The sequence below is a fragment of the Rhamphochromis sp. 'chilingali' genome, assembly GCF_963969265.1.
Source record: "Rhamphochromis sp. 'chilingali' genome assembly, chromosome: 15".
NCBI classification, from domain to species: Eukaryota; Metazoa; Chordata; class Actinopteri; order Cichliformes; family Cichlidae; genus Rhamphochromis; species Rhamphochromis sp. 'chilingali'.
This window is the reverse complement of record NC_137942.1, coordinates 16,129,703-16,156,201: the sequence shown is the minus strand read 5'-3', so window position 1 is coordinate 16,156,201 and position 26,499 is coordinate 16,129,703. Positions and strand designations below refer to the sequence as shown.

At 40.4% G+C, this 26,499-nt stretch overlaps 1 protein-coding gene across 3 annotated transcripts in view; it reads left to right on the top strand.

Moving 5' to 3' along the window:
* Positions 1-26,499, top strand: part of prkcab (protein kinase C, alpha, b) — a 122,687-nt gene that overhangs the window by 91,117 nt on the left and 5,071 nt on the right. For 2 of the 3 annotated variants that reach the window (XM_080905366.1, XM_080905368.1), the window contains 11 exons: positions 7,831-7,987; positions 8,118-8,252; positions 11,489-11,582; positions 13,279-13,308; positions 16,855-16,995; positions 17,098-17,271; positions 17,791-17,882; positions 19,783-19,845; positions 20,596-20,734; positions 22,611-22,691; positions 23,918-24,025. In XM_080905366.1, coding sequence (XP_080761492.1) covers positions 7,831-7,987; positions 8,118-8,252; positions 11,489-11,582; positions 13,279-13,308; positions 16,855-16,995; positions 17,098-17,271; positions 17,791-17,882; positions 19,783-19,845; positions 20,596-20,734; positions 22,611-22,691; positions 23,918-24,025 — 1,214 coding nt within the window. The remainder of the gene's footprint in view (positions 1-7,830; positions 7,988-8,117; positions 8,253-11,488; positions 11,583-13,278; positions 13,309-16,854; positions 16,996-17,097; positions 17,272-17,790; positions 17,883-19,782; positions 19,846-20,595; positions 20,735-22,610; positions 22,692-23,917; positions 24,026-26,499) is intronic. The other variant, XM_080905367.1, reaches the window with a different exon arrangement.

Here is a 26,499-nt window from a genome sequence, read left to right as displayed (position 1 = left end):
TGTTCCTTCGAGACCTGGGCTCGCCTCACCCGTCTAGGTTTTCCCCACATCCATTTTCTTCCTCAATAGGACATCATCATAGGACCTCTTTTTTTCAGTTGAATGACTACTCATTTCCCTCCATAATCTCTGTCCTTTCCTCTGCTTTTGTTCTTCATGGCTTTTTTCTCTTATTTTCTCCATCCTTGCTTGTTTCTTTCTTCTTTCCTCTGATTGCATCCTTCATCCTTCTCTTACTCCTCTCCCGAATTGCCGTTTCTTCTCATGAAAGTCACATAAATAACCTATGGGCATGAGCAGACATTTATTCTGGAGTTTTAAGAAAAGGCAAACATGCACACACACACACACTCAGAGCATCTGAGGATGGCGGATTGCACGGCGGTTTACTCAGGGTGAGATTTTCTACTGCTGACATCTTTGCCTCAGGTTTAAAGCGTAGTTGAACACAAATAAATTTTACCCTGCGCTGACACTGCACATAGTGCCACTAGGCTTTTAGTACACTTAAGGCTTAATATCTAATATTAGGCCTTTTTTTTTTTTTTCAAAGAAGCTTTTGACAAATATGAGGATAACAGTTAAATATCTAAGTGTGTCTGATCAGGGCTTTGAATTGTCTGTGGGTGTGTCTTAAATAAATGAACACACTGTAGTGCGGCTGTAACCAAAGATAAGGGCTACAATTAGTGAGACTTCACATTGAGTAGCACTCCTTCCTGAAGTTAAGGGGAAAGCTATCCAAACCTACCTGGCCCCATGTGAAAAAATAATTGCCCCCTCAACCTAATGACTGGTTGTGCCACCCTCAGCAGGAACAATTGCAATCTAGTGTGTGATAACTGGCTGGGAGTTTTCCACATCACTGTGGAGGACTTTTGGCCCACTCTTCTTTGCAGAACTGTTTTAATTCAGTCACACTTTAACAGGTCTCTCTAGCACGAACGACCTTTTTAAGATCATGCGGTTGCACTTCAATCAGTCACCCTTTAACGGGACTTATTTTTTTAATTTATTTTTTTAAGCCATTAAGAGGTGGACTTGCCGGTGTGTTTCAGACTGTTGTTCTGCTGCATAACTCAAGTGAGCTAGAACGTCAGGACATCATCTGATGGATTTTCTGTCAGAGAGCAAAATTTTTGGTTCCATCAATTAAAGCAAGTTGTCCCCAATCAGCTAAGCAGCCCCAGGCTATCACACTACCACCACCACTTTTTGTTCATGAACTCTGACCTTAACTGAGCCAAGCAAGGCCTGTAGTTCTTTAGATATTGTTTTGGGTTCTTTTGTGACTTCCTGGATGTCGCCGTCGATGTTTTCTTGGTGTAATATCGGTAGGCCGGCCACTCTTGGCTAGCCAAAGTTGTTCCACATTTGTGGATAATGGGTCTCACTGTGGTTCATCGGTGTCCCAAAAGAACACATTTGTAACCCTTTCCAGACTGATACATTTCAATGACCTTCTTGAGTTCTTGAGTTTGTTGTGATGGTGGTGTGATGTGTTGCTACCTTATCATACAGGACTATTTCAGCAATTTCTTGGTTCAACAGGTCTGGCAGTAATCAGGCCTGGGTGTGGCTAGTGAAATAAAAAAAATAAAGGGTCAATTAGTTTTTCACACAGGGCTAGGCAGATTTGGATAGCTTTTTTCTGTTGATAAATGAAATCCTAATTTTGAAAACTGCCCTTTGTAATCACTTAGGTTATCTTTGTTGAATAATAAAATTAGTTTAATTGAAACATTTAAGTATATACGCAAAAATCTCTGAAATCAGGGCAGATACTTTTCCACAGATGCTGACAGATGTACAGTACAGATATTGAATGTTTGGTAATATTTGATAACACAAGTAAAATACAATTATTTTAATATGAAGAGTTTAATGTGTTACTGCAAATGTATGCCTGTCATTTTTGAGAAATCTAGTAGGCCATCTGTTTGTGTGTGAGAGCTTATTAAAATTCAGGACATTATGTTGAAACACAATTTATACACATGCAAAAGAGCTCTCCATGTGTGAAGTCAAAAACTGTCTTATAACTCACTAATGTTCATGTTTGGAAGCATTAAATATGATTATGGTGCTTCAGTTTATCATTACCAGAATGTTCATAGTCTAGTTATGGAGGCTTCAGTTATCATAAAGTTTCTATGGCAGATTTAGGCGACTTGAAACTCTTGAAAATAAGGAGTCCTTGATTTCAGAAAGCTGTCGGGAAAATCAGAGTTTTTATTCAAATCTGCTGGTTTAGTCATTTAAATGTCTGTAGCAGGCTAGTTCATTAAGCTCATTTTAGGATTCATTGGGTCTTTAAAACACCTGATCAGTCTCTCTGCACAATTCTATAGAAAAAAAAAAGGAATAGTTATTTATATAGAAGACTCTGGAAAAAGGTTTTGTAGTGTTCTGATACTGCAGTGTAAATAAAACCTATAATATCCAAAAATGAACCCCAGTGATCGGACAGACACCGATGAGCAAGCACTTGGTGATGGTGGGGAGGAAGAAATCCCTTTTTAGACTGAACTCTGAGAGCGAAATACTCTATTGGAATAACATGATACTATGAGGTCTTTAAGACAGGATAAGGCCTGCTGTGTTAACACAAAGCCAATGAAGAGAATCTAATATGGATGAAATGTTATCTCTTTTTCTCTCCATAAGTATTCTTATAATAACGGCTAATAACGATTTATAGTAGTCTAGCCATTTTTTTGGCATAACTCTTGGACAATGTGTACCTAATTTGGACAATATTGAGCAGATGAAGGAGGCAGTCCTAGAAATTGGTTTACTTATTCCTCATAGGTTCCTTGCAGTTTTACTGGAAGCCAAAGGTAATAATGTCCAGAGTAACTGTCTGGTTGACGCTGCTTTCTGAGAGTTTTAGGTTCCATTTGTGTCCTAATTCATTTTGTTGTTTAGCACCATGGATACACCCATGAACATTTGTGTTCAAACTTTATAGTTTGGTTGTTAAGCTATGATTGGACATTCACTGATTATGTGTGGGATTTATTGACACTTCCCTTATTGACCCCCTTAAACATTTTCAAATGTCCTAATGTTTCATTAAAACTACATTACAGAATATCCTAAAGAATGATTCAATCATTTATGTTGTTCCACGTGTTCTTCATAAGGACATTACTGCATCCTTCATTACCTAAAATCGGAGGCAAATTAGAAACTACCAGAAGCAGCGAGACTTTGAAACTCGTTAAACCCAACATCAAAAGTCAAAATCAAGGTTTCACCCTCTTTTGACGTGAGGGCGAATTCTACTGGTCTGTGAGATAAAATGCAGAATAGCTTGCATGTGATGTCAGTGTCCCTGCACTGACTAACAACACTGTAGCTGGTTTTCCAGCAACCTACCCATCACCTTGGTGTGTTTGATGTAAGGACATTGTATTTAATTTGGAGACTAAACATGGAGACAAAACACCAATTTGCTCCATAACCCATAACTCCATTTCTAACCCTAACTGTAACCGTCACTAGTTCAAACTGTGTGGGCACAAACAAACTGATATTCGTCAAGGAAGCTTCGAGTATAGTGTATATGTATCATTTGGTTCTAGTATATATATACTAGAACCAAATGATACATATACCGATTTGTTTTTCAAACTGTAAAAGTAATGTCATCAAAGTGCGGTTTCTCTCATTATGCATTCACTGTGAACAGGTTTGATACTTTGGAGTTGTGATGAGAGATGGAAAGGTATTAGTCTCATTGTGTGTGTGTGTGTGTGAGACGTGCAGTGGGAACTGGCCCTAAAGCCTGTACTTAATGTCCTAATTGCTCTTCCTAAAAGTGACCACGGCCAGAAATAGAACTTTTAAGTTCATTTTGTTTCTCTGTTCCTCTGTTTTCAGATCCCAGGCACTGCACAGCAGGGATCTATCTAGTTCCCATTTGGCCGTGCATATCTCTCCCCCCCCCCAAGATTATCAGGCATTCATTGGTTGCACATGGCATTGTTATGCAACAACACATTTGAATTTGTTGGGAGAGATTACACTGTTGGCCCACAGCAGCCCTGCATGCACGCACCCCGGGATCCAAATGATATGTCATTTTTAGCTGTGGCACATTTTTATCAAGCTGACATTCAGATACAGGAGATAATGTTAGGGTGGTGCTATTGTTGTTATACGTCAAATAATACGCAGGAAATTTGAAACAATTTGCTGGTGTCTTTGCATTTGCTGTTGGAGAGATTTTGTCCAACAGCCTTAAGTGCAACAGATAAATTAATTTAAGACTTTTTAGAGAAACGATTGGCACTGGATAATAGACAGCAGTCATTTTCGAGAAGAAACACTGCAAAACTTCAAAGGCAATGCCAAGGGTTAGTTTTTTTGCTTTGTAGAAGATTTCAGTATCAGGCTTATGTTTGGCTTTTTCACAAAGCATGACAATAGCAGAGAGGTTCCAATGCTGAAGTTACTTATTGATGCAGATGCTTAATGTAAAATATGTCTGCATAAAAACAAAACACACACAAACACACCCTAATTATATTAGCAGCTACCTCATAAGGAGTGAGTAGAGGGGAGGACACAGAAGGCAATCAGCTCTTGTTGTAGCTAAGCAACAACCGACAGCAGAGATAGTCCTTGATCACTGCTGATGATGAGGTTTCATTGTGTGTGTGTGTGTGTGTGTGTGTGTGTGTGTGTGTAAATTACATACACAGTACATGCGCCACAGGTCTCTCTCTCACACACACACTTATGTAGAGTCTGTTAAACAGCAGTTTCTGTTTATCCACGCATGGCGTGCGCGCACACACACACGCCTGTGTGCCTGTGTCTAGTTAGGGTGTTTACATGCTTGCCTAAGTTTCTTTGGCGTTGTTTGGTGCCAGCGTTGCCATGGAAGTGACTGATGCCTGTGAGCACAGCCACAGCCAGCAGAGGGGAGGATTTAGATGAGAACGTGGGAGATTGTCCTTCTGCCACTTGTCTCATTGTGTGTGTGTGTGTGTGTGTGTGTGTGTGTGTGTGTGTGTGTGTGTGTGTGTGTGTGTGTGTCTGTGTGGTGCGTGAGAGACGCAAAGAGAGAGAGAGGCGATAAGACAGGGAAGGTGAGTACTGTAGCTGAGAATGTGCACTGGACAAAGAGTTAACTATGAGGTTAGAACAACACAACAATGAAAAAGAGAAGAGCTTTTGTCAATGTTTGCAACTCCAAGCAGGAGACCTATACTGCCCTCTACTGCATTAAGCTGGAAGTGCATGAAGCAATAGGAAGTTGATCAGACTGACTGACTGACTCATTGATAGAATGTACTATATTTACCATTGTGTTTAATGATTTGTTTTGTTTTTTTATACATTGTGTTTTTGTTAGCTCACGTTATTCTTCTTTATTTTGGAAGAATTCATTTTGGCTGACTGGTTATGTTCCATACCAAATGGGCGAGGCCAGAGGTTGGAAGTCATGAAACATCAAAGGAACAATTTAAGCTTGGATGTAACTGGAAGAGGGTACATTAATACATGTAATATGTATGGATACATACAGCATATATACGGTTAACTCTAAGCTCTTGGCTTGTGAGCCATGGATAACCAAGTCCCTCCATGGGATGTACCACTGAGTGGTTGAGGCTGTGACTGATATGAAGAAATGGTCAGCCTAAAGGACAACACACACGCTCTGATCAGCACAAGAACAGGCCCCGAGCTCCAGCTCCATAAAGGCTGGAGGTGCCCCAGCACATAGTAGCAGGATCTAAGATGCAAGGTGGGGTGGGATAGTGTAGACGAACCTCTATGCTGCACATGTATTAGAAGTCCCCAAGTCCAGTGCCAGAGGTGGTTGAGAACAACACTAAGGCTAAGGTCCTGTGGGAATTCAACCTCCAGACAGAGAGGCAGCTGCTGGCCAACAAGCAGACATAGTGGAGGCTGAAGAGGCGGAGTCCCTGGGATGTGACAGTCCCAGAGAGCAGCAAGATCAGAAAGGAGTGCCAGGGGCTGAAGGCGGAACATCAGAGATCTCTATTCTTCTTCCCTCCTAGATATTCCACGATCAGTTCTAACTGGTATTATTGCAAAGTGGAAGCATTTATGAACTTAGCCACAAAGTGACGGGCCACACACAGTTACACAGCAGGCTTGCTGAGTGCTGAGGCACATAGTCCATTAAAAGGCACCAACACTCTGCCGACTCAGTAACTGCCAGGTTCAAAACCTCTTGCGGTAACATCAGCACAGAAGCGGTGCTTCATGGGCGCTTCACGGCCTGGGTTTGTATGGCTTTTACATCCACAAATGTGAAATCCACCGGTGGAACTAGAACGAATAAGTTGTTCTTTTGTTGTTTTTCCAGAGCTGCTTTATCCTGCAGTGTGTCTGATTGCATTTAAATATACAGAGTGGGGAGAGTGGAGCTGAAAAACGTTATTTTACAGGATCAGTGGGATCCTGTTTCTGCTTTCCATCTGTTAAGAGTTTTGTCATTTCAAAATCTCAGATTTACATTTAGTGGCCTGTTGTTTAAAGTAGACTTTGTCCTTCCTTCCTTTCTTGCTTCTGTTTGATCCCTGTTATACATTACATCATATATGAGGGAGTGGCCATTTAACACTAGATGCTGTCGCCATGGTGATGGTGGCCCGCTCATGCCACCTCATCCCCCTGCTCCTGTTGCTGTTATCACTTGTTTTTATGTGATCATTTTTCATGTGTCCTTCACAATATCCGCTCACACGTTTCCTACGAGACAGTAAAAGACGTGTTTTCACCTCTTTTGCTTTCACTTTTGCTCATTTTGCAACAGAAAATGTGGCTTTTGGGCGAGCATTACACTTCTTTTTACAGTATACAGTAGAGTACAAACAGATAATTTGCTTCTGAGTGAAGGTCAGATCATTCTTGTTGGCTGTTCAGCCATAGAGTGACTTGCAGTGACTCACCCCTCTTTCTTTCTATCCATCCCTCTCATCAACACTTCATCTACGTTCTCCCATCTGTGCGCCTTTTAACCCCTGAGTCAGTGCGAAGTCACAGTCTTTGCGTTTAGCTGGGAGGTGGGTGGCAAATACTCTTACGCTTATATTTTTGGTAACTCTTTATAATATGGCCTGTGAATAATGGCATAATTCCCCTGTAATTAAATGAAATTTTAATGGATTTATTTTGAAATTATGCTCTAACTCCCTACAAAAATAAAGGCATAGTATGGCAGTAACAAGTCAGCTTTTTACAGGAAACAAAATAATAATTATGCTGTAAGAAAATTGAAAGTAATACTTTAATAATTTTAAATACTGCATAATTACAGGTAATATTTCTAAACAATATTCCCCGTCATATGTACACTGTACTTTCCTGGGCGTGTGCTGTATTACGGAGTGGATTTAATGTTCTGTTTGACTTTGTATTATTAATTTGTCCTGTTTTATATAATTACTTACTACTTATATGTATAATGTGTCTTCTCTCCTGTAAAATACCCAGAAGTCAGACAGGGGTAAGCCACTCCGTAGTATGTCCCACTCCCCAAAAAGTAGAGCGTACTTATGATCTAAGATGAGGAAAACTTTTAGTTTTTCCACTGAATTACCAGGAAATCATACAGCACCTAAATAACACACTTCTTAGATTTACTTATAGCATAATTATTTCTTTGTTTCCTGTAAAAACCTGACTTGTTACCTCCTTATTCTAGTGTGCTTCTTTAATATAATTACTTTGTAATTTCAAAATAAAATGCATTTAATTCAATTTAATTACAGGGGAATTACAGCCTAAGTCATGGGTTGTATCATAAAGTCTTACCATATTTTCTTTGTGTCGTATTTCTTCTAGTCGGAGAAGCCAGGAACCTGATTCCAATGGATCCAAATGGTTTATCAGACCCATATGTTAAACTCAAGCTCATCCCGGATCCAAAGAATGAAACCAAACAGAAGACCAGGACCATCCGTTCCTCTCTCAACCCGTGCTGGAATGAGTCCTTCACCTTGTAAGTGACAAAGTTTGTATGTGTGTGTTTGTTTAAATGACATTTTTATCATACTTTCATTAAATCAGGCGAATATTAAGCATGACATCACTGTGTTACTTTCCCTCCTGCTTTGTGTATATGTGCTCAGTAAGCTGAAAGCATCGGACAAGGACCGTCGTCTGTCCATCGAGGTGTGGGACTGGGACCGAACCACTCGGAATGACTTCATGGGGTCCATGTCGTTTGGAGTGTCTGAGCTCATCAAAGCTCCTACAGTTGGATGGTCCGTTATGTTTCTGACTCTCGTACACTCACTCATGCATTTCAACAATTAGAAATGTGGCTAAAGAAGCTTTATTTGATGGTTGTTCTATCAGTCAGTAAAAAAAGTAGAATTTACATCAATCAGTTCAGTAATTCACTCTTTAAACTAATAGTGAACTAATTATATGAAACTTGTGGAGTGCTACGCGACTTTTAAAATCCAGGATGATGCCAGGATTTGGCAGAAGTCATAATAGTCCAACTTCCTTCATATTAAGCTTATTCTCTTTCCCCCTCACATAATAGCAATTGCTGTTATCAGAATCTGTGGTAGAAAGCCAAGATAAGTGGTAAAAAACATAATGGAGCATCAGTAATATAAATGATATCTTCTATTACTGTGCTGTACTGAGTACCGTATGTATCACCGAGTACAGAGTTAGTGTTAAGTTACTGTTTCATGTGTGAACATCACATACATTTACAGTCTGGAAATAAACCCAGTGACACACACACACACAGACACACACACACTACATACCTTCATTGTGTTCCTAATTATGTGTGGGCCCAATTTACAATTACAAACATTAATGAATAAATTGTATTTATCAATGACACTTCAAATTTCCAATGATATCCCAGGTTAGAGGATGCCACTTATAATTGTGATAATTGTGGGAAGTTCTGCAGTTATGTATGTGCACCATGCTGTTATACTGTTGGAGGACTGCATGAATGGAAGGACTACTGTCCAGTAGCCTCATTTTCAGGCATCATTCATGCATTCATTGTTTGTGCATGATTGTGGGCATTCAGAGAGCTGAATAGGAGGATGGTCAATGTGAACACTTTTAGTTGGCTTTTGTCCGCGCTGTTTTATAAGAGTCAAAATACAGTTCGTACGTGTGTCTCTTTGTGTTTATATAAACAACCACGAGCTTTAAATTCTGTCAGTGCCAGTAACACTGGAAAGTCATATTTACAAAAACTCAGACAGCAATGGAAGCTAGTTTTAAACGTCATATTGTAGATCATCTGCTTTATTTAATATAGAGCTTATTTGTCATCGCAGGTTGCCAACTTGTAAAGTCGACATGACACTGACCACAACAAAACGGCCGCAGGGTGTGCGTAAAACAGACGGAAATGCCATCTGCAGCCAGGTCCACTCACGCTGACAAACTTCACCTACTAGACTCATTTCCTCGCCTCTCCATCTTTGTCTGGCTGCTTTGTCTCAGTCTGATAAACACACACTCACAGACCTGTTAAAATGACTCTTCCATAAACCATGTTAGCATACCTGCAGCGACTTAGCCTAAACCAAGTCTGATTGACTGCTGCTGTGAGCACAGTTATAAGCTCTGGGAAATGCCTGCAGTAGTTTCCGAGACACCGGACCAAAACATTTTTAGGCGTACTATATGCATGTGTGCGCGCTGCTATTTTTTTTTACTGGTTATTACAGGTCGTTAGACAAGTGGCTGGAAGATGTCTATACTGGAAGTAGAGGAGGACTCTGCAGTCCTGTGAGAACTAAATACATCCTTTAGCAGTAATAAGTTGTAGTAACTGTTTTCTGTGTGACTTTTGTCATTCTCTTACATCAATAAGGAGGAATTTTGGCCCGCTCGTCTTCCCACTCTTCACTCTTAACGTTGCTTCTATTCATTGAGGTTTGGGGACATTTATGCACACACTCTTAAGGTCCCATCACACAGGTTGAGGTCTAGACTTTGACTAGGTCATTGCAGCACTTAATTATTTGCTTTTTAAGCCATGCTGTTGTAGATTTGCTGTTGTGCTGGGGCTCAAATTCCCATTGGCCAAGCTTTAGCTGTCAGGCAGATTACCTTACATTTACCTCTAGAATACTTTGGTATACAGTGGAGTTCACTCCAAACCTAAACTATGATATGTAACATGATGTAACTGAGGCTTGTGGAGTCTAAAATGGTGCTTTATGGATTTTTGCAGCGGCTGTCCACTCCTGGGAAGATTATTGTCATGTTTCGGCTGTGTGCAGGGAAGAGAAGGACCCAAACACAAAACTCACCGAGACAAAAGTTAACTCAAAATACTGCTTTATTGCAGGCTTGGAAAGGAAACAAAGAACAAAACTAAACTGAGAAAACTACAAATAACTCATACATGAAACCACATGGCGAATCACACAACTATGAGGGAGATTAAGACACTGACAAAGAGAAACACAGGGCTTAAATACACTGAGGGATAACGAGGGAATGAGACACAGAAGGAGAGCACAGCTGGGAGTAATCGGGCTGGACGAGACAAGGGAAGCAAAACTAGAAACACTGACATGAGACACGGACCTTCAAAGTAAAACAGGAAACACACTGACTGAACTCTAAACATGTAAACTTAACAGCAACTGGGGAGACAGAACATAGGAACCTGAAACATGGTACAGAAAGGCACAGTAGACACAACATGGAACACATGGAAAGTCATATTACAAGAACTAAGCCTATGATAACCATAACTGAAACCTAGGGAAATAATAACTATAAAGATCAAAACAGCACAACCCACATGAACATAATGAACTCGCAGGGAAAGAGTAAAACTAAACACGATGAACACAGGAACACAAGATCTCTTCAAAGTAAAACAGGAAACATAAGTCGCAGACATGACAACCTGAACTTGACAACGTAAGACACAGACATGAAACACATAAAGGCCAAGGGAGACTTAACAAGGGTGGAAGACACAAGGGGAATCTAATAACAAACTATAACATGGCATGGCATGATAAAAAATGAACTAGAAAACCTGAAGGGCTTAAACGTAAACCATAAACTAAAACTCAAAACGCAGGGTCAAAAGACCCAGGATCGTGACAATTATAGCATTGTGTTAACACTCACATGCATGTTTCGGACCAGCAAACTTCCCAAAATTCTGCTTTTATAGAGGCGCCTCACACTTACTGATAATCAGTTAATCAAGTGCATTTGATTAGCACCACCTGGCTGCTGCTTACCTACTTAATTAAGCAGTAAGGGCGTACTTAGTTTTCCACAGGACGACATAAAGTCTTGTGAAAGTCTTGTGTATTTCACGTGACTAAGTGTTTACTGCTCACAGAACAGGTCTGCAAACAGCTTCATCTAAAGACAGGCACTCTGTCGAATAAAGATTGTGATGTGTTTTGAAAACTGAATAATAAATGCACTCAGTTTTTGCACATTTCGACAAACATCTCTCTGCTTTCTTTACTGTCAGGTACAAGTTGCTGAACCAGGAAGAGGGAGAGTACTACAATGTTCCCATTCCCGAGGTGGATGATGTCAACCTTGAGCTCCGACAGAAGTTTGAGGTGAGGAGCTGCGCGATTTCTAACTCTAATAAAGGCATAACTAGATTTCCTTTGTCATACGTGTCTATTGTACTTGTACGCACTCATTTTAACAAAATGTGTGTCCCTGTCACCATGGTAACCTCATCCCGTTCCTACTTGTGCTTTTCACCCTGTGCGCCTGAGAGGGAGATCATCAGCTCTTGTTTTTTAAATTACAATTGTGTATACTGTGCATTAAAAGCTTGGCGAGCTGAAACAAGAAGGTGCAAGCAGCACAAATAAGACCACGCAGAAGCGGGAGACAGACCGGACAACGAAGGATGCAAATCCCAGAGACCCCTATGTGGGAAGTACAGCAGCAGATGATAATTTATCTTTCTCACGCTGGTGCTCGCTGCAGAAGCTGCTATTCAACAAGTCTATGAAAATCGTAAATGAAAATCGGCTTCAAATAAAAGGCAAGAAATACAATAAGTGCTGCATAGGCACAGGTAGTTTTACTTTAGAAGAAAATCTGTAGGAGAATTTATAAAATATGCATGACAACAGTTGTGTGTATTGAAAAAAGCTCACTTAGAGGTTTAAACTGTAAGTTTGTGCACATGAAGTGCCACAATCCCATGTGGACCGCTGGGTTTGTACTCTGACTCGAGGGTAGCTTTGTTGTTGAATTGGAAAGGTAAGCTTTGAGGCTACATTTCCCAGGCCTCAGTGGATTTGACCATAAGCTGTTTGCAGCAGCAGAGATTTAAAACATTAACGTTCAAGATGTTTGGAAAAAAAAAAAACAATTTTAGTTTTTTTATTATGTTAACATTTGAGTAAAATGAGAACTCCCAAGAAGCCCTCATACACTGTGTCAAAGAGTCCTTGATGTCTAAAATTTGATTATTTTTTAAATTGAAAATCATGTTTTTCGTCTGGATTTCTCCCTCAGTTGCGCTTCCAGGCTCACTAAGATGTTTAAACATATTTGATTCCACATCACTTTTATAATTCAAAACTGAAACGATGCATAGTCCTTTAAAAACACGACTAAAGGCTTTGAAAATGTTTCGCATTGACATGTTTAGAGCCAAGTGAAATAAGCATGCAGCAGCCCCAGCACAGTCCTTCTAATCAAGTCAGTGGAAGCAGGCTTTAAGTTGGCTCTCTAGTGGCCTCGCTGTCGACTGCAGGTTGTTCATTATTTTAACACCTTACAGCATGCAGCCTTAAATAAAACTCACGACCTCTTTATGTCCATATTATTAAGGTGGCTGCTATATTGAACAGTGCAATGAAAACAGGTGCAAAACTGCAAGAGATTTTTTTAAAAAAACAGGAAAACCGAGACGGCAGAGAGCGAGAGGCGTTTTATTAAAGTCCAGCCCTGCGCGTGGGCAGGCGGAGGTTTTAATACTCTGTGTAAACTCACAGCAAGTCCTCAAAGCGCCGACTCTCTCTGCTTTGTTTTTAATTTTTTCGCTTCTTTTCTCTCCACGCCGTACGACGCTGACCTCGACTTTCCTCCAAGGCTCGCGTCTATGCACGACTGTGCGGTTGCCGTGGAAACTAAGGCGGGATGCGACAGATGTGACAGAGCAGGAATCTCTCTGTTTTCCGGGCCAATTACGATTTTAGGATTACAAGTGATCAGAATAATGTCTTCTCTTGTCTCTGTCCACACGCTCGCACACACCGGCTAACCTTTGAGTTTCCTCCTTTCTTCTAGGACTGCCAGTTAAATATCCACTATCTGAAGGTAGCTCCCCTGCCTGCTTCATCTAATTTTTTTTCTCTCACTTGTAGCTTGCCTCGCACTTAATTTACTTACCGAATTAGGATTGTTTGTGAATCTCTGCTGGGATTCCACAAATCAATCTGATTTACTAACAATGGCTTTCAACAGCACACAGTTGAATCAGCCCAATTTGCTTGCTGTTACAGACCCTTTGTAATAAATTGTCTTCTTTCTCTAACTCCTCTCGAGCACTCTTATACTCTCTCCTTGTCTCAGGCTCATAATCACATGTAAGCATAAAGTAAAACGAACCACACATTACGATGAATGAATGACACATTTTGAGGTTTTCACAACTCCTGGTGTGTTCGCATTGAAGGTCACATCAGCAAAGTCTGACATTTGCAGCACTTGCAAATGGCTGCAGAGGAGTGGCTCGCAATTTTTCAAGCCTGTGTTAAAGCAATAGTCAGGTACAAGCAGTGGGGAAAAAAAGAAGGGTTCTGCTTGCAGTAAACATTCCTCCACCCGCTGACGCCACCCATTAATGCATCCCCCCTTTTTTATTCCAGTGTCAAGGACAAAATCCACAATCCTTGTTTTGTGCACAAATATATTCAAAACGATAGATGAATTCCTGCCAGGGTTTTACATCAAAATTGTAGATGTAGAACCTTCGTGCCACTAGACAAATAAATCAATAAATAAAAGAAAGAATGAATAATTTTAAAAACAGAAGGCATTTTTCATCTTGACCTCGGGAGGATGGATTCGGTAGCATCAGAAGCTTGAGGAAAGAAACTGCTCTGAAGTCTGGTAGCGCTGCAGCAGATGCTTCTGTATTACTTACGGGCTTTGTGCAGACAGCTCGCCAGTATCTAATACTGGAATGATTGGTGCCAGTGATCTACTGGGCGGTTTTAATCAGCAAAGCCTGCTGTTTCCAGTTGTTTTCTGTTTCTCTGTAAAACTTAACACAGGACACAAGGCAAAGTAGACAGAGCACTATGTTGGTAAGTATCTGCTTGATCTGTGTAACTCAGATTGCTAAAACATGACATTAGCTATATATAGAATGACTCAGAAGAATAAAAAATCTCTGAACTACAGAAAGTGCTCCAAACTGACTGCAACATCTTCATCTTTCATGCAGGAGGTTCAAAAACATTTAAGCAACATGAAAAATAAAAGAACAAAGAAAGCGAATGACTTAAATTCTTTTTGTGTTTTTAGTCTTTAACAGTTTCATTATGATTATAAAGATGCCGCGTGTACACTCTTTTAGCTTATGTCCCTCATATCTTCTAATACACAAACAGCAGACAGCAGTCTGTCGTCTGTCCCTCTGTTGTAAACTTATGGAGCACAGAGAAGTTTACCGAGAGGCTCTGTAAGACAAGATTAACACCTTTAAGTCCAATCCATGATGTTTTCTTAAGTCTTTTTGAGAAAGATACTGGCACAAACCCCAAAGGCAGACTTTCCAATTAGTTTTATTATTAGTGTCTCTTTAGTCAAGAGTCTAAATGTTAAAATATGAGGCACTGATGAACACTCACACATGCCAGATCCCTCAACACAGTGGCAGTCCTAGATTTATTAAGAGACCAGTGAGTGGCTGCTTTGTAACGGTTTGCCTAACTTTTGTGTGGCCACAGCATCTTTGTGTCGATATTGTGTGAGTGCTTGTGTTGGAGACGTGCCGGTTTCTTTTATACGCTATATACCGGCAGCTGGTCCATGTTAGATAGGTGCAGTTTTGTGTTTGAGGAATGACCACTAGGTGTCCTTCCAAGGTAAGGGTATCAGTGGAGCAAGCGGTGGAAGCTGAACTTCAGTTGCAATCAACAGCACGACCTAGTGTTTACCGTCTTATTCAAATGTGTTACTATTTAATAAAAAGAGCAGCAGCAATGCGGGCATGTCAGATCTACCTAGCAACATAAAACAATTTCGTGTGCAATTTCAAAATAAAACCATCATTTTTTATTTCATATTTTTGTTTCCACATTTTTTTTAGGCCTGTAACACCTAAAATTGAATTAAAGGGAGATTTTAACTCCAAATTAAATATGGCCTGTACTCTGGCCTGCACTGTGAGCTGCTGTGAGCTGACCTCAGCTGTGGAGTTACCACCCTAGGGAACCTCGAGTGTGGTCACGCTGACTGTAGACTGCTGTTTATTTAGATTTTTCCTGTCTCCCGCGCTTTTGCGCACTCCTGCAAATATCTGGTCAGTTCATTTTCATCACAGTTGTCTCCTCTCCACCTCAATTACACTTGGACTGTCAGGTGAAATTCATTAACCGCAGTGAATTATTGGATCAGGCGGCACTCAGGGTCAAAATGAAAATCACTCATCCCGCCCTGCTTGTTTACTGACATACCTACTTAATGTTTAGAATAATCAGCTGCTCACTGACCTAACCAGATGTACGCATAAAACCACGTGACCCGAGTCCAATAAATATGTGATAAGTATTAAGTGAAGTATACCGTCACATTTAGTAAAGAGTAGAGAAACGGTTGTCCTGGAAACAGCTCTCGTGGCTCACACTGGTTGTATGTTTTTCTTTTTGTTGTTGTTTTTTGTGTGCTCCATCTGACAGAAACAGACAACCGCTGGACCCGTGATGGGAGCTGGCAGGGTCCTAATTGCCCCTTTTTTTTGTTCAAAGACGCTCAGCAGAGCAGTGATTATAACAACAGGGATCCTCACAACACTGGCAACCCCCGCTGACTGTCCACCAGACAGTTTCCCAAAATGCACCAGTAGTGAGATCTCGCTGAATAACCGAGGATGTTTGAATATAACAAAGAAACTGCCACGCGTGCCAGAAAAAAATTAGATGCTGATTACTGTCGGCTCTGGAAGGATTAAACAAGCTTGACTTTATATTTTCTTGTGATTATGCAGCAAACCTGTTTTTCTTTTCTTTTTTTTTTGTATGGATGCATGTGTCTGTCATTGTTCTTTGTAACGATATCACAATGTAATAACTAACAATTACAGAAGCAACTCCCATGCATTAATGTGATTGTCAGCATGCGAAACATTTTAAAATATCTCCAGAGAGATTGAAAATGTAACAAATCACGAAAACTCCATTTGTAAAATGTAACCTTAAATGAGGTGTAAATATGTTACAGCATGCTTTCGTGTAAAGAACTGTCACGTTGACCATAATTTATTAGAATTTGTTGCATTTTCAAACATTCCGAAAGATATTTTTATCACATTTTGACATGTTTTTGTTGGTATTACATTGTGAGTTGTTACAGTATGGTTTTCTGATTTTTATATCTTATCATAAACTGGAAAACAACAGCAACGGGTGGCATGTATACTTCCTTCATCCTCTTGACTGTCACAAATTAAGGTGGTGGTGATTAAGTTCTTTTCTTTAACTTTGCTGGGATCATGCTTACAGTTATTTATAAGCAAAAACAAAATCTGAAGCACAGAACAAAAATGTGCAAACCTTATCCACGCTCAAACTCTAATTTGACTCTATTTGGCACGTGAGTGAATGCAGTCTGTATCCTAACACACGTCTGTCTCTGCAGAAAGCAAAGCTGGGACACGGTAAGAAAGTGATCACGCCATCAGACCACCGGCGGTTCAGCTTCCCGTCAGGGAATATGGACCGGGTCCGACTCAATGACTTCAACTTCCTGGCTCTGCTCGGGAAGGGCAGCTTCGGCAAGGTGAGAGAAAATAGATGCTCCTGTGCTTTTTCATTTGCTTGATTTTGTTTTTTATCTTTGTCTTATGGTGGCTTTGGCTCTTGGCGTCTCCCCCCGTTGCAGGTGATGCTGGCTGAGATGAAGTCGACGGAGGAGCTGTACGCTATAAAGATCCTGAAGAAAGATGTCGTGATCCAGGACGATGACGTCGAATGTACAATGGTGGAGAAGAGAGTCTTGGCCCTGAGAGACAAACCGCCCTTCCTCACGCAGCTCCACTCCTGCTTCCAGACAGTGGTGTGTAGAAACTTCAGCCCCTGCTGACGTCAAAGTTTTTAATCACACTTCCAAAAATATCCGTTTAATTTACAAAGGGAGCCGTTACTTAGTGCTCAATCTGTGTGTCCTATTGTGTGTGTCTGTCATTACGTCTATATTTGCTTTTCCTACTTACATTTATTTGAACAGTGCTCCTGCAGAGAAAATTGAAACTGAACTGAGACCACCCTTTGAATACAAAGTCCTCCTGTATGACGTCAACTCTGTGCGTAGACCGGGTGACTCAAGAAGTCCTTAAATAAAATTATATTTAATGATCAAACCTTTGTGTCCTATAATATAGATCTATAATCTGTACAGCAGGCTTTAATAGAAGAATGTATTCAGTCTGAATTATACTGTAACTCTAAGATATATGGCTGTAGACTTTTAGACACTGAATATTATATCTGCACAGATTCACAGTGTGAGGTGTTTATCTTTATGTAATCGTGGACAATAACTAATTTTTTTTCTTCTTTTTTTGTGTGTGTGTAGGATCGGTTGTACTTTGTGATGGAGTACATTAACGGAGGAGACCTCATGTATCATATCCAGCGTATGGGCAAGTTTAAGGAGCCACAGGCTGTGTAAGGATGTTGCATGTTGATATCCTGCAGGCAGCTTACATGTTTTATAGTCACGTCAAGTTATTTAAAAGTACACATACTTACAGTAATGATGCCCAGTACTATAGTAGAGTAATGTGTGAACTATAGTATTCCTTTTAACCTGGTACATATTGACAAGATGAGTGTCAAATTAAGAGGAAAATCATATTGAAATAACATTATTTTTAGGTGATTCTAAGATATGTTATATTTTAAATATAACAATATGATTATGCTAGATAAAAGGCTGAAAACAGAGAGTCTCGGTGCAGCTCATGGGCCAGTGGTGTCTGAGTATTCAGGATGCACCAATCTGGTATTTGTACTGGTGACTCTAAGCTGATGTATGGCCCTATCTATCCAGTTCAGTTCTATGATGTCATGTAGCGTGGAGGGAGATGAGTGAGGACGAAGCCTGGACATGCAGTATCACCTACACAGGCAGCTTATTTCTTGAGTAAGAAAAGTAAACAAGTAACACTTGTAGAGAACTTAAGAGAAACAGCTTATTTTGGCTGAAAAACGAGCTATTGTGGCTACGTTGGGAAAGTGCATCCTCTTGCATAAGCTTTTATTTGCATGGCTCCATGTATTTTGATTGCCTTGTCTGTCATCGTCTTGGTAACACAAAAGCAGTTCAGTAAATTTCTCTTCCTACTTGTTTTTTATTTGCAACAGTTAATTTGTGAACTCGGGCCATGTTTAAGTTGGACCCAATGCTGCCTTTAACATTTAAAAATAATTCCCGTTCTGTTCCTCACAATGGGGACTAGGGCTTATTAATTCAATTTTGGGATCGGTACTTAATAAGATTTTCGTCAAGGGAGATCAGGATTAGGAATGAGTATATCAGAACGATCAGAGCAACAGAAATTTGGTTAGAGAGGCAAAGCTGAGAAGGTTTGCAAATGTGCAGAGGAGGGATAGTGGATATACAGGACGAAGGATGTTGAAGATAAAGCTGCCAGGCATGAGGAAATAAGGAAGACAACAGAGAAGACTGATGAATGGAGTGAAGGAGGACTTGCAGAGGGTTGCTGTGAGGAGGATGCTGGGGTTAGGGTGAGATGGAGGCAGATGATCTGTTGTACTGACACCCAAAACTTGAAGAAGGCTCTGCGTCAGCAGATATCGAATCAGATTGTAACTGAAAACGCTGGATCAGTGCATTCCTGCAACAAGGGGAAAAAAGCACTACTACCTTTCATTCATTCACCTTTCCTGTCACAATATGAGTGTGACTAAAGCCCCGTCTACCTGGTTACACACTGCTTTGCACCTGACGGTTGGTTCAGTTGCGTGGGTATTTATAGCTCCACTAAACGTCAGTCAACGCGATGCTTCATTCTTCACCCGTGTCGTAGCTGAGACGAGTTTAACTCCCCCACTTCAAGTGGTTAATAGTTATTTTGCTTGCCTCTGCTGTCGCTGGATTTCATTGACACTCCATGATCTGTGGTCTCCACACTGCTGCTAGTCATACTTTCTACGCCCATCACAGGAAGCACTTCTCTGTAATTTCAACTCTTTTCATTCTGTCCATCAGAGCAGACTTGTCAAATAGGTGTCAAGAAATATAACAGCCTACTTTCAGAAGAGAGCGAAAAAGAACGCAACAAAAAATAACAATCTACAACACGAAGCACCGTCTGCTGAAAAGACGCATTACAAACCCCAGCTGAAAGTTTTTATTTGGTGCATTTTCCCTCAGTGACACACTCTGGCTTGCTCATAGTGTCAGGTCACCATGATTTGTAATTTATTATTCTTTAGGGAAAGGGAAAGGGAACCTTTAATATATTCCCAGACAGTTTTCTTTTGGGAAGATATACAGCCTATTTTATGGCTCGTATATTATGTCTGTTTTTCAATTTTGCAGGTTTTATGCCGCAGAGATTGCTGTCGGTTTGTTTTTCTTGCACCGAAAGGGGATCATCTACAGGTGGGTGACAGGTGTTGATGCTTGTCATGATGTTTCATCACTAACTGCATTTAATTTTAACACTCGAGCACTTTTTTACTGCAAGCCTCAATCGCCTCTTCAGACACACATTCGTACAGACGATTGACTCACCGGGCCCAACCTGTGGTTCAGTGTCTTTCCCAGTGATAATCAGGAAGGAGCCGAGGATTTAATCATTGACCATCCTGTTAGTAGATAACCCGCTCTATCTCCTGAGCCCCTAAACAAAGAGATTAAAATGGACATGTAGCTATGCCTTGATCGTCAGTCTTTCCCTAAGCCACAGTATTACATCCATACTGATCACTCAATTCTAAAAAAAAAAATGTGATTGAAGGAGGCCAAGGTCACCCCGCTCCTTTTCAGTACTCCAGCCAAATGCTCACGTTCATTCTTCATATGCGAGTAGCGCTCTGCTTGACATGCAGAGTCTAGTATGTGACAGACGTAACCGCCAGAAGGCCGGGGGTGGGGAGGAAAATGAAGAATCGAGACATAAAACACAAGCAGAGATGCGGGCTGAATTGTAAGAGCAACGACAGCATAGAGATAAAAAGCTGATGGGAAAATAATTTCAGACCTAGAAATTACTGCTTATTACTCAGTGTATGATGTACGCCGCAGGCAGATAAACTGCTCAGAGACGGTGCAGAAATATTGGCTTAGCCGCATGTAAGAAGTATTAAAGGAGTCACAAATGCACTCACACAAATGCCGCCTCTGCTGCAGGGATCTGAAGCTCGACAATGTGATGCTGGACTACGAGGGCCACATCAAGATAGCAGACTTTGGCATGTGTAAGGAAAACATGTACGAAGGAATGACCACGCGCACTTTCTGCGGCACCCCAGACTACATCGCACCGGAGGTGAGATGTCTGCAACAAAAAAACAACAACAAAACAAAACAAAACCCAGGGATTACAATGAGAGTAACAAAACAAAGACGACATTACTACTGTGCAGGTTCTTTGGGGACTTTCTTATTGGTTTAATACTGTAATGTAATGGAGTTTTGTCGGTCTTTCTGATTGTCCAGTACTTGAACTTTGCATTTTCATTACAGTGACTGAAATCGTAGAACGAAAAATGAGATTTTTACTGTTTTAAATTTGATTTCTACTTTGAAAAAAGAGAACAGTAGTTAGGTGGAGGGGGAACATATCTTTTACCATGTACTGCACTATAGGCCTGCTTTGAAACAGATTACCTATAAAGCCATGCAAGCTGCTTTAAGCCGATGTTTCTGTGGACAGTGTGAGACCAAGCTGGTTGGAGAATGAATTTAATTATTCTACCTGTGTATGTGCAAATTAATGAAATTAAAAGCTCCCTATTCTGATAACAAATAAAAAAATTAGCACTGATAACTTAATGTAACTTAATTTTGCCCACCACAGATTAACCATACTAGTAATATAACAGTTTAAAAAAATCCATAAAAACTTTACAATTTATAAATTTAGTGCATATAAACACTTCAAATGTTCATTTTTCTAAAAACAGACCTTGGAAGTCTTTCATGAGTGCATAAAAACACCGAATTGTGGAATCCAACAGAGCTTATAGTGAATTATGGAGAAAGATTGAAACCATTGGAGTAATAATGTGTTAAAAAGTCAGCCCAGGCTTTTTAAAAAGTGTGAATAAATGAACAGAAAGATGTGGGTGTGTGCCTTCATGTCACCGTTATGGTTTGAAGTTTCTTGGATATCAAGACATCTCTCAAGCCTGTGAGAGTCGTTTAAGTGATCTGTGATGGGCTTTTTTTTAAATCACTTTCTTTTTTTTAACCACTCACACTCATCACGACAAGGAGCACCGGAGCTGCTCTGAGGCTCATGAAATCAGATGCTCAAAGAAAATATTATTTGTGGGTGGATGCTCGGAAAGAGAAAGACTTCAGATCACTAATAAAAGGAACAGAAATAGAGTTAAGAGTAAAAGGAGGAGATGAGTCACTCAGGGTGATGAAATGTGTGATTATGTGTTTAGTATTATGTGCATGCATACGCATATATACGTATATATACAATCTGTCTGCAATGATTCAGAGGGGAGCATCTCCCAGGTGGGAGGTGAGGGAAGCCCTTACTCTTAGTCGTTTTCTTTTTTTTAAACTTCCTGACTACTACTCCACCTGCTAAAATAACACCACATATTAATAACTTTCTAAATCATTAAATATGCAGGAACATTGACAGAGATTGACAAGGCTTTAATTCTAAACTGTATTTTTTTTTCTTAAGTTAATGAATCCAGAGAAAGATGTAAACATTTGCACCTCGCATGGCTGTGGGTTTATCTCCCAAGAAAGCCAAGCTACAAATTATAACTTTGGGAGCTGCATAAATTGCTGCGTTTGTGTGCAGCTGTGCTTTAGCGCGTTGCTTTTGCGTCTCCGTGATTATCATTTCGCGTGTGTAGTCTGTGTGTGGGAGGCAGTTGTGGGATGGCAAATTGGATGGTAGGAGAAAACGCTTTTGTTATGGAAGCTCGGAATAGCTGAATGTGTTTAATGGCGGTTGATTTGCTTGTTCACTTTTCTCTGATACGTTCACTGTGTCTGCCTTTGGTTGCATACAGTACAACACTGCAGTCGTCACCTTTTTCTGCACAGAGTCGAGCAGCAGTGACAGAATAAAGGCAGGTTAGAAAAGGATTTTGACAGCAGGGATGTTGTTGCTTCATGCCCTCACAGTTATTCCACTTTTTGAATATATTTTCTTTTCTCATTACTTTCAGATTATAGCATACCAGCCTTATGGGAAATCAGTGGACTGGTGGGCCTATGGAGTTCTTCTGTACGAGATGCTGGCAGGACAGGTAATGCGTTGTTTTTCATGCACCAGTTGTACTTACAAATGTATTCTTAAAATTGTGCTTAAACCTGTTGCAAGTTAATCAGATATAGCTCACATTTTAATATTAGCTGCCACTCAAGCACAGCCTGCATTCAAAGCGTTTCCTGCAGTCATTTGGATCTCTGATTTCTTGAAGTCTTATTGGCTGTTCCCCTGGAAAACCTGGTCTTGTTAGGAAAGCTAGCATCCATCCCACTTTGGATGGAACACATGGCTGACCCTCCTCCTGGTTCTGCCAGAGTTTCCAGAGTTTTTTCTTCCCACAAAGCAACAAAGCTTATCACTTTCTTTCTTTACTCCACACATTATAGTAACCTGTGAGTTTTGAGGCATGATGAGCCCGATGAGCTCCTGTACTACGCCACTGACCATCTGCTTTAAACAAAGAGATTTCGAGATGTGCCTTCAATCTCTAGGAAACTGTGGGGCATTTTCTCCTTCTCTATATTCTGACATTTTAGATGAAAATTAATTAATTAAGATCGGCTAGCATAGTAATCAGATTAACTGATGACGGAAACAGCAGCTAGCTGAAGTGGCTCCAGCTGTATTAATGAAAGACGAGCAATTTGTTGAAGAAAAAGAGAGACAGGGGGAATGACAAGTAATTATCTTCCCAATGCTCAGAAATGAAAGAGAATAGTGAGAAGCCTCACAATATCTCTGTGAATAGTTTGGTTTTGATTGAAGATTAAAAGTGACTGCAGCAAAGCACTGCAATATTTCGTCTTATTATTATTATAACCAGTGTGTGTCCTTGGAAAAAGAAATCGCAAGTTACCTTGGCTCAGATACTTAAGGTGTGAATAAAAGGTTTCCAGTTTCCAGGCAACAGTCTGGAGGAAGACATTTTTCTTAGTTTAGGTGGTTCATGCTTGAAAACAATCACATAAACTGTTATACCAGGATTTGCTGTTTGTTTACCGCTCATAAGACGTGTCGCTGCTTTGAGTAACCTGGAGTGAACCACACAGGAACCGTAAGTACAACAACAGCTTACAGAGATAGCAACGCCTCATAACACACTTAACACCACAGCGAATCACCTTCACCTGCCAGAGTTGCCGCCTAAGTGTCTTCCACATAACAAGCTGCAAATCGTCATCTTCATTATCATCATCATCATCATCATCATCATCATCATCATCTTTTGTCTGAACTCTCCGACACTGCTTCTGTTCTCTTCAGCCGCCGTTTGATGGAGAAGACGAGGACGAGCTCTTCCAGTCTATCATGGAGCACAATGTGTCCTACCCCAAGTCCATGTCTAAAGAAGCTGTGTCCATCTGCAAAGGAGTAAGTATTGTGTAAAAGGCCAAAGGACTTCAGATAAAAGGCTCCTGCTTCTTTGCTAAATCTGTTTATTTGTTAAGAGAACTCCTTGAGCAGAAGGCTTGAGATTCAATTAGTACCAGATCCACAGTAAAAAGGTTTAGCCAGGTAGAGCCACAGAAAACTCTGGCTTTAAGCTCGACACAGCTCGGTAAGTCATTAATCTCACTTCACAGGACACCGCTCTGCTACTGGTAGCTGAACCTCCAGGGTATAATGATATAGGATATAACAGAAAGCTGGTTTCAGTAGCTGTCGTGTGCAAGAGTCGGGTATGATTTAATGAAAAAATATTATGTTATATTTATCAAAGCTCAAATCATGAAACAAAGAATCCTGTCTGATCTGTTGGACACAAAAGCTTTTAACCCCTTAAGCTCAAACGTTGCTCTCAGAGAGTCCACTGCTCTACCCTGGAGCAGCTGCTATACAGTAATTACTTGTTTGCTGCCATTGTAGACATACTTACTGGACACTTATAGTTATCGTAGTTAGTGTATAGTATTATTATTTTTATCCACTCTAAGTTGGTGTTACGTGCTGCTGAGAACCCAAACACTGAACATCAGAGGCATGTCAGACATGAGTGATCAAACTAGAAAACAGAAATTGGACCTCCTTTTCTGAGCTGCCTTATTTCTTCATGTCATAGATTCATCAAGATCCTGGAAACATTCCTCACAGATTTTGGTCCATATTGACGTGATAGCATTGTACAGTTATTGCAGATTTAACTCACTAACCACTTCATTAACTGCTCATTAACAGGAATACCTAATCAGCAATAACATGGCATTAACTCAGAGCATTTAGAAATGTAGATTTACAGAGAAAAAGAGAAAATATCCTGTGAGCAATGACTGAAATAGTCATTCGTTAGACTCAAGCTACTTCAAAAGCTGCAGAAAAACATCTCTGAATGTGCAACGTGTTGAAACTTGTAGCAGACGACTACATCGTGTTCCACTCCTGTCAACAAAAAATATGAAGGGTACAGCTTGTTACTGTTGCTTGGTCCGAGTCTCAGTTTCTGCTGCACTATTCTGATATTAGGCTCAGAGTTTGATATAAACAACAAGAAAGCCTTGATTCATCCTGCTTTATTGGTGATTCCGCCTGCTGGTGGTGATATAGCGGTGAGGGGGATATTTTTCCTAGTACACTCTTCCACCTTAGTTTCAGCTGAGCATCTTTTAAACGCCACACCTGAGTACTACCTGAAAAACCGCTTCCACCAGCGTGGTGGTGCCATGTCACAAAGCTCAAATAATCTTGAACATGACAATATATGCAATGTACTGAAATGACCCCCACCGTCACCAGATCTCAATCCAGTAGAGCATCTTTGGGATGTGGTGAAACGGTAGATTCTCGTCAAGCATGTACAGCCGACAAATCTGCAGCAACTGGGTGATACCATCATGTCAACACGAAAGTGTTTCCAACACCTTTTTGAATCTATGCGACAAAGAATTAAAGCAAAAGGGGATCCAATATGGTACAAGCATGTTGTAGCTAAAAAAAACATTGCTTTAGATGCTCTTCCTCATGGGATCTCCAGTCAGTTTTTTATTGCACTTTGATAAAAGTGCAATAAAAAACTGTAGAGACAGAACACTGCAACAGCAAATGTGTCCCATGTTTTTCATTACACCCTCCACGCCTGGAAAATGACTCCCAGTTTGGACCAGTTTTGGTAACAGCAGTACAACTTGTCATCGTCAGGGTTTGTTTCTCGAACCAGACACACACTGTTACACCAAACAAGCAACTTTAAGCTACTTTTAACCTTTTTTGCATTTTCTCAAATCGGTGACTAGAAGCAATCCGGCTTGTGCTCGATTGCCTAGCAACACGGCCCACAGTGATGTAAATACATTATAAATATTACCAGTCATTTTTAAGGATCCTTTTTAAGAATATGCTGCTTCACTGTAGCAGGAAATAATTTTTCACACTAACATTTATGTGGAAAAATGCACCAAATCACCGATTTCCATGGCTTTCAACACTAACCCTTTATTTAGTGACCACCTGGGGTTTTTTCTCACACCTGGGGACTTTGACATCATCACAGTCAAGTTGGCATCAAGGTCGTCATTATTATGATTGTTTACCAACATGGAAATGAGTTTTCACAGCAAATTTAGAAACCGGAGACAATTCTATTAAGATTCAAGTGCGGTCTGATTGAGTTTTTAATAACACACCCGCCTTCATTTATTATGATATTACATCCTGTGGCTGCGTCCCGCCACTATAAATATCTTTCATCGTCTCAGAGCCGCTGACGAGAGAGACTATCCTGACCCCTCTTATTGTTTTCTTCACATTTCATTTGCAACAAATGATTCACAGTTGAAATTAAAAGCGGCTGTTGATTCAGAAAAAAAAAAGCAGCGATGAAAAGGTGGCGTGATTGCTTGTAACTATATATA